This window comes from Oncorhynchus keta, chromosome 35 (assembly GCF_023373465.1).
Source record: "Oncorhynchus keta strain PuntledgeMale-10-30-2019 chromosome 35, Oket_V2, whole genome shotgun sequence".
Lineage (NCBI taxonomy): Eukaryota > Metazoa > Chordata > Actinopteri > Salmoniformes > Salmonidae > Oncorhynchus > Oncorhynchus keta.
Window position 1 is genome coordinate 69047749 of NC_068455.1, and position 13449 is coordinate 69061197.

Here is a 13449-nt window from a genome sequence, read left to right on the forward strand (position 1 = left end):
ATTAGTGTATTTGTGTACAACATTTATTTAAAAAAAATGAGTCTTGAAAATATGAACATTTACTTTTTTTGTTGATGTGGGAGTTTGCTCAGAGCATGATGAGAGGCAAATATACTTGTATGGAAGTCCAGACGGCAGCATTCACTTTTGCCTTGTATTTGTATCCATTTCATGCAGTCATTAAAAGAGAGACAGACCGGCAGAATTGTGTCCAGAGCGTTGTCTTCCACCTACAGAACACAATGCAGAAAGGTACCGGTGAAGAACCGGTTCAACGGGGGAATGGGCAGACAAAAGCTTTAAGTGCCAAACCTGATTCTAATAATTAGCGGGTGGATAAGCAGAATCAGGTTAGTTACAACTGGGATTGGATTGAAAACATACAGGAGGACAGCTATCCCGGAAGAACCTTGTTTTACTGCACCAAATCTTAAATAAAGAACTTTTAACAACCCTCAATTCCTGCTTTGCAGGGCACACCTTATCATCATCTTGGGTCAGTGCCAATGATTAACTCATACTCAGAGCTGAAGGGTAAACCTAACTTACAGGTGGAGCAGGTTTGACAGAAATTGGTTTAATTGACAAAAACATTTCTGGGATGATGATGTCATGAGAGTTGGAAATCACATGACTTTCCTTGGGTGGTGATTTTTTATCACATGATTCTGGTGCCATGAGATAGAAACAGCACTGAAGCTACAACCAATGAAATGTTAACCGTAAATCACCTGTACATGTAAATATAACCTGACACTCTCAGCCAAACAGAAGAAGACAGAAGACAGAGGTTCAATGAGTTTCTACTTATTTGCAGTAGTGTAAACTTTTTTTTTTAATGAAATGAGAGATGAAACAAAAGGTACAGGATAATGTAAATGTACAAAAATGAATAAAGGAATAAGACATTACTGTAACTTGTCAAGGAAGTTACAGAACTGAACAAAAACGTAAACGGAATGCTCTGGATCAACATGTACCTCAGCATGTTCCAGTTCTCACCAATATCCAGCAACTTCACAGAGCCATTGGAGAGAGGGACAGCATTCCACAGGCCACCGTCAATAGCCTGACCAACTCTATGGGAAGGAGCCGCATGAGGCGAATAGCGGTCATACCAGATACTGACTGACTGGTTTTCTGCTTCACGCCCGTACTTCTTTTTACGGTATCTGTGACCAACAGATGAGTATCTGTATTCCCAGTCATTTGAAATCCATAGATTAGTGCCTAATGAAAATATTTAAATTGACTGATTTCCTTATATAAACTGTATCTCAGTAAAAACTTTAAAATTATTGCATATTGTGTTTATGTTTTTGTTCATTATATATCTTACACCTTTCTGAAACAAATATGTAACCTACATCATCAGAGCCAATGACACTACCGTATCTCCTATCCCTTTCATATCACTTCTATTTGTTGAGGTTGAATGAAAGCATGTGAACAATAAACTTGCCACCCAGAGCTCTATGTTCATGTCATCTGACCAGAGCACCGGTTCCAATCCAAGTGCCAATGTTGTTTAGCAAACTTCAGGTGTTTACATTTGTTGGATGACATGAAAATAGAGCACTTTGGCCACGCCCACTAGAGGTAGGTTTGGTGTTGAAATAAGGATGCATAAGCAGAAAAGTACCCCATACCTACTGTAAAATATGGTGGTGGATCTGTTGCCTCTGCCAGGAGGCTGAAACTAGGCCGCAAGTGGATCTTACATCAAGATTATAACCCCAAGCATACATCAAAATCCACAAAGAAATTGTTAATTGACCACAAAATCTACATTTTGCAATGGCCATCTCAGTCTCGGGACTTGAACGCCATTGAAAACCTGTATTTTGAATTAAAGAGGGCAGTCCATAGGCACATATGAAGGATATCAAGGATCTGGAAAGATTCTGTATGGAGGAATGGCCTAAGATTCCTCCCAATGGGTGTTCTCTAAACTCATTAAACATTGAAAGGTGTTTCCAATCATTTTGATGCATACATTTGAATAGCCTATACATACAGTAGACACAGTACCCATGTCATGGCAAAGATGGATGAAAAAGGCACCAATACAGGGATTGACATTAAAGGGGCAATCAGCAGTTGCTACATCCATTTTTTGACTTTTAAATATATTATTACCCATTTATTCTTGACGAATAGAGCTTATAAATGCTTCATGAGCTTAGTTCAGCTGCCATACCACATCAGAACCCAAAATATAAGCTTGTTTTACTCCAATGATATGAAACAAAGTAAATGCAAACAAACATTATATAGCTTCAAAACATGGTTAGTACTATCATTTTGATGTCATCGATGGTCAGTCCTTAGATCCAAAGCTCTGTGAATGAATTTGAGAGTGGTTACATTTCTCCAGCCCCATCCTTTAGCTTTTTATTGAAACTTGGGCGGGGAAGGCATATTGTTAATATTTTGTAAAGAAATAGCTTTTCAACATTTTAAGCTAAACATTCTGATCTGTTCCATCAGCCTTATTAATATATATGGCGTATACCTCCACTCCACTACTTTCATACGCATCGTGGTGATGAAGAAGTGGGTGTACAGCAGAGCCACTGAAAAATAAGTGCGTCTGCCCAGCGTAAACCTGCGTATACCCTCCACTACACCACTGGTGCACAGCCTTACTTAAGAACCCACGAGTAGATCTCAGGAATACAGTTAATTACATGTAGAAGTCAGACAGGCAGACAGACTGATATAGGAAATAAGTGGTGGTACCTGAATGATCAGAATGACGCAAACAAACACAAACTGTCACCTCGGCAACAAGCTCACTGTTAACAGAATCTAGGGTGTAATTACCATTTGTCGTTGACACGTCAGAGGCTAATCGTTGCATCGCTAATACGAGAAACTATCAGAGGCCTGTCAGACAAAAAAAATAAACTGACAGAGGAAGAGACGATGGAAGGACAAATATGCCTTTGTAATAGTTATCATAGAGCAGTGAGAGGAATTTACTCTGGAGTGATAGATGAGCAAATATGTGAGATGGAGTACTGTCCAGGTGAGATGGGGACAGGTCTTGGTGAATAAGGTTGATACTGTAACTAACTGGTGGTGCTGCTTCCTTATTGAGAGTGATGCTTGAAAACATTAGAACGAAATGTTGCAAATTGACGATGACATCCACATAGATTTACATTCTGGAATATACGCTGAGTGTATAAAACCTTAAGAACACCTGCTCTTTCCAAGACAAAGACTGACCAGGTGAATCCAGGTGAAAGCTATGATCCCTTATTGATGTCACTTGGTAAATCCACTTCAATCATTGTAAATGAAGGAGACAGGTTAAAGAAGGATTTTTAAGCCTTGAGACAAGTGAAGCATGGATTGTATATCTGTGCCATTCAGAGGGTAAATTACTTACCATCTACTATTCGTTCTATTCAGCACTTCAACACAAACTGTTTAGGCAATTGCATCTTGTATCCTTTGCTATTGGATTTAATGGTTAGTTAAAATGACAACTGGTGAGCCTATAATTGCCTGATGTATTGGTGACTAAATGAAACGTTCTCATGCTGTTTCACAGAAAACGTTGATTTTGCATGAATGACCCAGGGGTGAAAGATGTGTGAAACCCCAATGAATGCATAGTCAAAGATTATGAACATAAGAACATTACAAGAGTTATCAGTTTAGAGTTTTGTACTTAGAGTTTTGGACATTCACCACATACTTGTGAAAATAGCACCAAAGAGATTGGAGAAAAATAAACAGTGTTTCGGATCAGAATTACACCCATTCCAAACAGCTAGACAGAGTTGAACCACCTCAGGCTGCCATTCTGTTTAAACAAATGGAATGCACACTCCTCTTTCTTGAAGAGAGAGAGTCAATATGTATTATTTTAGTTTGACATTTACATGTACAAGCTGACGTGTGTGCATGTCTGTGTACTTGGGCCTGTGGGACTTTCGTCAGAAAATGAACATTCAAATGAAGAGAGAAGGGGAGAGAGAGGGAGCGAGAGAGAGAGAGAGGACTAGGTCACCTTTAATTGTTGTGGTGAAACTTGATTCATTGTTAAGGCCCCTGTCATGTTGCTGAACAGGTGGAACAGTATTTTTGTGGGGCATCAGAAGATCTAAACACCCAGCCCCTCTGTCTCAACTACTATCCACCTTAGCCTGGTGGCCGGATCTGTTTGTGCTTTGACCAACTCCTACGAAATACTTGTGATCCAGCAGTTGGTTAAGAACCAGGCTAAAGTATATCCAACTTATGGCATACACACACTGGTTTATTATATAGTTTAAAAAAAAATAATCTTGTAATAGTTTGGGTCCACCCAAGCTGGATGGCCAAGAATTACATTAATTAATTCAGACCTGTACAGAAACTATATGAACACACCAAGAAATGCCAAAGCTCTGTCCTGCCTGTCAGCATACCTGTTTATTTATTTCACCTTTATTTAGCCAGGTAGGCCAGTTGAGAACAAGTTCTCATTTACAACTGCGACTTTGCTAAGATAAAGCAAAGCAGTGTGACACAAACAACAACACAGAGTTACACATGGAATAAACAAACATACAGTCATTAACACAATAGAAGAAAAAAAAGTTTTGCCCACAAATTTTCTATAGGATTGAGTTCAGGGCTTTGTGATGGCCACTCCAATATCTTGGAAGTATGCGTGGGGTCATTGTCCATTTGGAAGACCCATTTGTGAACAAGCTTTAACTTCCTGACTGATGTCTTGAGACGTTGCTTCAATATATCCACATAATTTTCCTCATGATGCCATCTATTTCGTGAAGTGCACCAGTCCCTCCTGTAGCAAAGCACCTCCACAACATAATGCTGCCACCCCCACAACATGATGCTGCCACCCCCGTGCTTCACGGTTGGGATGGTGTTCTTCAGCTTGCAAGTCTCCCCCTTTTTCCTCCAAATATTACAATGGTCATTATGGCCAAACAGTTCTATTTTTGTTTCATCAGACCAGAGGACACTTCTCCAAAATCTATGATCATTGTCCCCATGTGCAGTAAGTAGCAAACCGTAGTCTGGCTTTTTTACGGCCGATTTAGAGCAGTAGATTCTTCCTTGCTGAGCGGCCTTTCAGGTTATGTTGATGTAGGACTTGTTTTACTGTGGATATAGATACTTTTGTACCCGTTTCCTCCAGCATCTTCACAAGGTCCTTTGCTGTTGTTCTGGGATTGATTTGCACTTTTCGCACCAAATTGCGTTCATCTCCAGGAGACAGAACGCGTGTCCTTCCTGAGCGGTATGACAGCTGCCTGGTCCCATGGTGTGTCACATTCTGACCTTAGTTCCTTTTTTATGTCTTTGTGTTAGGTTGGTCAGGGCGTGAGATGGGGTGGGTAGTCTAGTTTCTTTTTTCTATGTTGTTATATTTCTATGTGTTTGGCCTAATATGGTTCTCAATCAGAGGCAGGTGTCGTTCGTTGTCTCTGATTGAGAATCATACATGGGTAGCCTGTTTTCCCCATTTTGGTTGTGGGTGTTTAATTTCTGTTTAGTGTCTGTTCACCTGGCAGAACTATTTCGCTTTGTCTTCGTTGTTATTTTGTGTAGTGTTCAGTTTTTTCAATTAAAATATGACTAACACTTACCACGTTATATTTTGGTCCTCCTCTCCTTTCACCAACGAGAATCGTTACATGGTGTTTATACTTGCGTACTATTGTTTGTACAGATGAACGTGGTACCTTCAGGCATTTGGAAATTGCTCCCAAGGATGAACCAGACTTGTGGATGTCTACAATTTTTTTTCTGAGGTCTTGACTGATTTCATTTGATTTTCCAATGATGTCAAGCAAATAGGCACTGAGTTTGAAGTTAGGCCTTTAAATACATCCACAGGTACACCTCCAATCGACTCAAATGATGTCAACTGGCCTATCAGAAGCTTCTAAAGCCATGACATAATTTTCTTGAATTTTCCAAGCTGTTTAAAGTCACAGTCAGCTTCTTACCCACTGGAAGTGTGATACAGTGAATTAATTATCAGTGAAATAATCTGTCTGTAAACAATTGTTGTAAAAATGACTTGCGTCATGCACAAAGAATACGCCCTAACCGACTTGCCGCACTGAAGTTTAATAAAACAGCCCCCACAATCTTTTTATCATCATCATTTCTCTCACTGCAATGGGATACGGTGCCATTTGGGACACAGTCTATAGGCGATCCATGATAGTTTCTCAATATGATGAGCATGAGGGCTTTCCCCTTATATACAAACATGTAAATGGTTGTTGACATAATTTGCTGCTATGCTGACAGTATCTCGTCTTATTGTAAAATGTCACCAGAAACCTCTTTAGTTGAAAGCTTTCCTTCTACAAGGATGGAGAAGTTGTTTTCTGAGACAGAGGCAAAAGCAGAGGCAGCAGTGTTTTAGCCATGTCTCGTCAAAGTTTAGGTCTTCAGTATCAATAGAAAGTTAGGGCCTTAGGAAATGTAACAGTAGGTGTGGTCTGTCAGGTAAGAACAGCAGGTGAGTTTGGTGTCGTCTTCCTATTAAGTAGTAAAGTAGTGCCAGAGTACCTGAACCAGCCGGACAGGATCCAGATACTGGCATATAAAATCAGGTGTGGCATCTTTAACCGTCAGCGGTCTCATACCTGTGACTTAAAACCAAGGTGTGTGTGTTTCTGTGTGCGTACACGTTTGTTTCTGTGTTTCTGTGTGCGTACACGTTTGTTTCTGTGTTTCTGTGTGCGTACACTTTTGTTTCGCCAATACATTTCAAGATCATGAGACTCGAGGTGTGTGTGTGAGTCATATAAATCTGCCAACGTTCCACAGTGTCCAAGTTTATTGCAGCCCTGAATGATTTATTCTTTCACGTCTTCCATCGTCAATCTGTATGGAATTGTGTAAGTGAGAAGAGGACGAGGGGAGTGGAAGAAGAGAGGAGAGGGGTATGTGTGTTCCACCACATTGATTGAACAAACCCAACCCTCTCAGGAATGTATCTGAACTAGGCCTTGGGTTCTTGTTGTATGGACTGTTATTACGCAGTACTTCACTCCCTATGTGACTTCTGATCTAACCTTATTTCCTCTCCCCATTCCTATCTACTTAATTCATAACCATTACCTCACAGCTCTCTCATACCATCACACTTTATCAGTCATACTATCACACACCGTCAAACCATCACACTTTATGAGTCATTCTATCAAACAGTCATTCCATTACACTTTATCAGTCATACCATCACACTTTATCAGTCATACTATCACACACCATCATACCATCACACTTTATCAGTCATACCATCACACTTTATCAGTCATACTATCACACACTGTCAGACCATCACACTTTATCAGTCATACCATCACACTTTATCAGTCATACCATCACACTTTATCAGTCATACTATTACACACCATCATACCATCACGCTTTATTTATCACGTCTAATAACACACTACTTAATCAGGAAGTAGTCATGTGTGTGTGTTGTTTGTCTGTGTTTATGTGCATGGTCTGTGGTGAGTTAGATTACACTATGGTATGTCTATATACGCATCAGGATTTTTGGGAAACTGTACACGTAACACAACAAATTTACAACAGCAGATTAAAAGTCATAACATTAGTTAGTTTGTAAGCATGTACGTATGCATGTGCTCATTGTCTGTATTGTCATTTATATGTTTTTACTAATCTGCCCATGGACTGCAGTTGAAAATTAGCCGTCTGACTAAAACAAGCACTTTTACAGAAATTACTATTAATGTGCACTTGTCCCTTTAAAAACTAGTTCTGTGTGTGAGTGTGTGTTACTGACAATCAATCTCATTGCAGTTATCGGCTCCATTGTCTGTAACAGTGACCTTTCGTTGTTAATGGCTATGTCCTGACAACTTCAGCTTCTCTCCATTACAACAGCCACTCACTTTCACCCCCATCTGATTCTCAAATGAGTGAATCAACACTCCCATTCCCTTACAACACCAGGGTGGGGCAATATAATTCATGACAGTATAGAATAATGATATAATATACATTTTACAAATATTTAGCATTTCATAATACACACACTACTTGGTTCATAATATTGCACTTTATTTATCTGGCTTGTTAATGAAAATAGGACATCCATATCTTAAACTTCTGTCATCTCCAGAAACATTTTTCAATTTTAACGATAGCTAGTATGTCATTTTTTTTAATTCATCAAAACTCGTATCCAACCCTTTGGGCAACTTGACGCAATCAAGATTGAATTCAAAACACTGCCTGCCCTCATCCACTGTGTGAGGCTCAACTCAGCTAGATCAAACAGACAGAGAAAGAATCACGTGTTACTTGAGTTGGACAGGTGTGAATGACGCCATGTTATGACCCCGGGAAGAATCACAGAATAAGTCAAAAGAAAATGATTAAATGTAGTTTGACTTTAAATGTGGATTATATTTAGTCCTAAATTATATTTTGTAAATAGTATTGCCTGTAGTCGCCAGCATATTTAATACAGATATAAGTGAATGGAAGCAATTGGAGCCAGGAAGATGGGTCTTTTGGAAAAGGCAGCAATGACTGGACACAATCTATTGTCGGAGGTGAGGAGTAGGCTTAAAAACATCATTCTTTCCATTGAGTGTCGTCGCCAGTTCACCCCTCCCCCGGGAGCCTAGGTACGTGTCACACGTACCTACCTGCATGCTATTGTGAACCCCCCAAAAAAAAAAAAAAAAGGAGAGAGGCAGGTTTCTCCATATGTTGTCCCTCCCCTCGCGAGTGCTGTTTTAAATAGCGAGAGAGAGCTCAGCTGTGACATCCACACAAAGACACTTGTTGAGAGCGTCTCCTCCGACTCACCTTGCAGTCACGCTGAGGACAACTTGTTCAAGGAGAACCACGACGCTATTTTCCTTCAAGAAATCTTCAAGTCACGAAATTACAGGTAACGTTTCCATCTCTTTTATCTGATGATGACCATATAAACAAACTCGATGTATTTGTTTTTAACGTTTTTTTTTTTTTAACGTTTCACTGCATGATGGCATTTTCAACAATGACATAATGGTTATTATTTTCAGCGATTGGCTTGATTAATGGTTAGCCTACACTATCAGATCATAAATTATACACTTTTTGGAATACGGACGTTGGTTTTTGTCTAATTTAATTAAGGGATCTACTAATTAACAGTGGTGGAAAAAGTACCCAATTTACATATTTGACTAAAAGTTAAGATACCTTAATAGAAATGTCACAGTAAAAGTCAAAAGTATTTGGTTTTAAATATACTTAAGTAGGTATTTACTAAAATATACGTAGTAAAACAAATAATTTCAAATTCCTTATATTAAGCAAACCAGATGGTAAAATTGTCTTGTTTTTTAAAATGTATTTGTGGATAGCCAGGGGTACACTCGGACATAATTTACATACGAAGCATTTGTGTTTTGTGAGTCGGCCAGATCAGAGGCAGTAGGGACGACAAAAGAATGTTCTCTTGATAAGTGCGTGAATTGGATCATTTTCATGTCCTGCTAAGCATTCAACATTTATTTTGGGGTGTCAGGGAAAATGTATGGAGTAAAAATAACATTTTATTTAGTAATTTAGGCTAGTGAAGTAAAAGTTGTGAAAAATATAAATAGTAAAGTACAGATTCCCCGCAAAACGACTTAATTAGTACTTTAAACTAGTTGTATTTAAGTACTTTACACCACTGCCAATTAATATTGTAAATAAAACAATTCTGGTCTATTTTAATTCAACAGTGTTACCCATTCACTATGCAATGTTTTGCTGTCTAGTACACCACCATGAATGAATGACCAATTGCCACAATAATATTAGGCCTATGTTTATTCACAGGTATTTTAAATCTATTTATTCACGCTGGTACGATAGTTTCATATTCCCATTGATACAGCTCAAAGCTTTTGAAATAAGCTTGTATCATCGACAACATGTGCGAGCATGTATATGAAGTATAAGCATGATAGTGCAATGCATCTGACTGTTGATGATTACATTTGTAAATATTTAATTGTATTGATCTTTAACAAATACATTATTATTAGTAGTAGGAGTACATCCTAACCATCTGGATCTCCATTACTCTATCAGGAATGGACAATAGCAGCAGACTGATGTTCGCAGTCGTCATGGTAATGGCGTACATGGTGATGGGAGGCCAGACCCAGAACTCCACAGTGGCCCCGAACGTCACTATGGCAGCTAATGTTACTACTACAGGACCCAACATAACAACGAACCTTAGCACAACACATTCCCCGGGCGTCAACATCACAATCAATGGTACCATGGCAACCAACACAACAATGTCTCCGACGGCTGTGGTACCTGTTGTCAACACTACCGTCACAGCTCTCACGGTGAGTTGCCTAAACTATATGTCTCACTCGGTCTCCAAGAGTCTAGAAAAAGGAAGCACACATTTCTTCTCAATCTCTCAGTTTTTCCTTTCAACGAATTCTCTCTCTCTCTCTCTCTCTCTCTCTCTCTCTCTCTCTCTCTCTCTCTCTCTCTCTCTCTCTCTCTCTCTCTCTCTCTCTCTCTCATAAACTTCACACACTGCCATGGAAACTGTAAGCAGATTTAGCAAAGTGCCTGTTTGGGAGTTTCATTTGCACTCATATGCTACACTATTTCCAAAGAAATGACAGCAACTAATGATGAACTCTTCATACACAGGTAAACATCTCAATGACAGAATGTGGAAAGACTCAGCTCTGTGCTGCTCAGCCAGAAAACTGTGATCCGGCCGTGGCTGGGTCCTGTTTCTTCGTCTCCACCCAGCAGTCCTCGGGACAGACTTTCTCCTTCCAGCTACGAGGAGTGTCCAGTGGCTACATCGCTGTAGGCTTGTCCACAAACTCCACACTGGTATGGAAAACTGCCTTCAGAATTACTATATTTTTTACAAAACAAGGGAGTTGGTGTTGGGTTATTGACATTGGGAAGAAATGGCTAAAATGAATACTTTTTAAATGATTATTTATTTGAATTCATCCTCTCTCTCCTCTACAGGATGGTAACGCCACCATCTATGTGTGCGCCAACAACAACAGCAACGTGAATTTCTTCACCGCTTTCCTCGACAAAGGAAGTCTGACCACCAACACAGTGAGTTGGCCCAATCAGAACACAATGTTTCATTTGTGACTTTCTGGAATAATTTTCAGGGTGTGGTTTGATTCCAGGCAAATTCAGGAAGTTAACTATATTCATTTACATTACATTTAACATTTACATTTAAGTCATTTAGCAGACGCTCTTATCCAGAGCGACTTACAAATTGGATTGGATATTCAATCAGTGAGTTGAGTTAGACAAGATAGAGAACAAAAGTATGAGTATTCCATATGAATTCCATATATTCTTGGTGGTCATAGATGTTGGATATGACCTCAATTCTGACTCTTATTCCCTGCATATACACTTGGGTGCCATTTTGGACAGTGTCTGGGAGAGTAACAGGGTACCTGACTAATACTACACTGTAGGCCTACTGACATTTGACTAATGGTAATTGTGGTAAAACCGTTGTGTTGGGTAGCTGCCTGTGAACTCTGTGAAGGGCTCAGTCAACGGTCAGACCATCCAGTGCACCTTCTCTGCTACTGTCCCCAAAGCTACGGCCACCCGGACCATCGACACCAGCTACTTCCTCTCCATCTCCAATGGATCCTTTATTAACGGTGAGGCACTCATCCATACACGCTCCTGGTGAAGTTTCCCTTAGGTACAGATCTAGGATCAGCTCCCCCTACCCCAATCCTCACCTTAACAATTACTGGAGGAAATGCTAAACTGACCTCGGAACAGCATATAGGGGTCCGTCTTCAACTCTTTCTCTCTCGTTGTTCTCCTCCCTCAGGAATACTGGGTCGTCCAAATGTTGTCCTGCTCAGTAGTAAAGCAGTTGACCTGTCCAACCCCCAAAATGCTGTGGCCAACTCTTTGAACAACATCAGCACCACTACTGCTGCTCCCTCCACCACCTCCAGCCACGCCTTCGGCCTGCAGCACACCCTGTCTCAAGGTAATAACCACAGAAGAAGCGCCACTAACACTTTGTAATAATAACATGATTAAGTATTCAACTATTTATAAAGAATGTTTCATTATTCACTTAAGCATTGAAAGCAATTGATGAATACATGTATAATTATTTATTACGCATGTATATGACTATTCATAACGTAATTCATGGAAGTTATTATAAAGTGTTACCGTAGTAACTAATATAATCCCATATTACCTAGAGTAGACAACCAATATGAAAGGCTATATCATTTCCCCTCTCTCTCTCTCTGTTTCTCTACTACTTCTCTCTCGCCTCCATAGCTCTTCTGATCCTGCTAGGTGTACTAGGTATGATGATGCTGTAATGCAGGTCTGAAGGTGAAGCACCATGCAGTCAGGAATCCTGTCTCCTTCCCTTTCTCACCTTGGCCAGGCTGCATCCCTAAATGGCACCCTATTCCCTAAATACTACTGTACCTTCACTATGTAGGGAATAGGGTGCAATTCTGGACTCAATCTGGTGACAGAACAAAGGACCATCTGAAGTTATATGCAATCATGTTTTTCCACATACTCAATAAAACACCTAGTTGTGGGTAGTAAGACATTAACCAACAGAATGAACCCAGTGATACAAGGCCAAGTACTAACATATTGTGTTGATAGACAATACCGTTCATTCAAATTCATTCATCATCTCCAGCAACATTCCCAACATCAACACTTAACTTCTATCTTGTTGACTACGAAACATAGAAGCCTCCATTTTAATATATGTTGATGTTGGAGTATTGCTGGAGATGAAGATGAACTGTCCCTTTAAGAAATAACTGGGTGTAGAAACAAATCCTCCATATTTGTACTGTATACCCCCATGTCATCCCCTGCATGTAACTAATTTATTTGTGACAGAGGAAGTCGTTTTATAATTCTGTATTTGCTGATGTCCTGTTATGAAGGAAGACTTACGTTTGTCTGTGTTTCTTAGTGGATGTGTGTGAGTGAGAGTGACTGTGTAAATATTTGTGTAGTGATGAGAGTCCACACGCATACAAACGCTTGGGACAGACGTCAATTCAACATTACTGCGTTCCACATCGGTTCAAAGTAATTTCATTGAACTAACATGGAAACAGTGCTTAAACCAGGGTTTGCCCAGTGGGCCGTAGATTTAGTCATAAAGGCTGCATTTAGACAGGCAGACAAGTTTATACTTTTTCCAATATTTGGTCTTATGAACAATAACATTAGTTATTTTTCAGAGCTGATCAGAAGACCAATTTGTGTGTGTGTGTCTCTGTGTGTGTGTGTGTGTATGTGTGTGTGTGTGTGTGTGTGTGTGTGTACACTATGAAGCCACTGGATGGTGAACTGTTCTACCTGACTACCCTTTTAAATTAAATATTTGCAATACAATCATGT

At 39.7% G+C, this 13449-nt stretch overlaps 2 protein-coding genes across 2 annotated transcripts in view; one reads left to right on the forward strand and one right to left on the reverse strand.

Annotated features, from left to right (window-relative positions):
• Positions 1–13449, reverse strand: part of LOC127915517 (uncharacterized) — a 208139-nt gene that overhangs the window by 150395 nt on the left and 44295 nt on the right. The gene's annotated exons all lie outside the window — the stretch shown is intronic.
• Positions 8763–13443, forward strand: LOC118368937 (putative ferric-chelate reductase 1). The gene is made up of 7 exons (XM_035753445.2): positions 8763–8926; positions 10105–10373; positions 10693–10884; positions 11029–11124; positions 11558–11699; positions 11879–12043; positions 12349–13443. Exons 2-7 carry the CDS (start codon positions 10107–10109, stop codon positions 12390–12392), a joined length of 906 nt encoding a protein of 301 aa, XP_035609338.1. The 5' UTR covers positions 8763–8926; positions 10105–10106; the 3' UTR covers positions 12393–13443.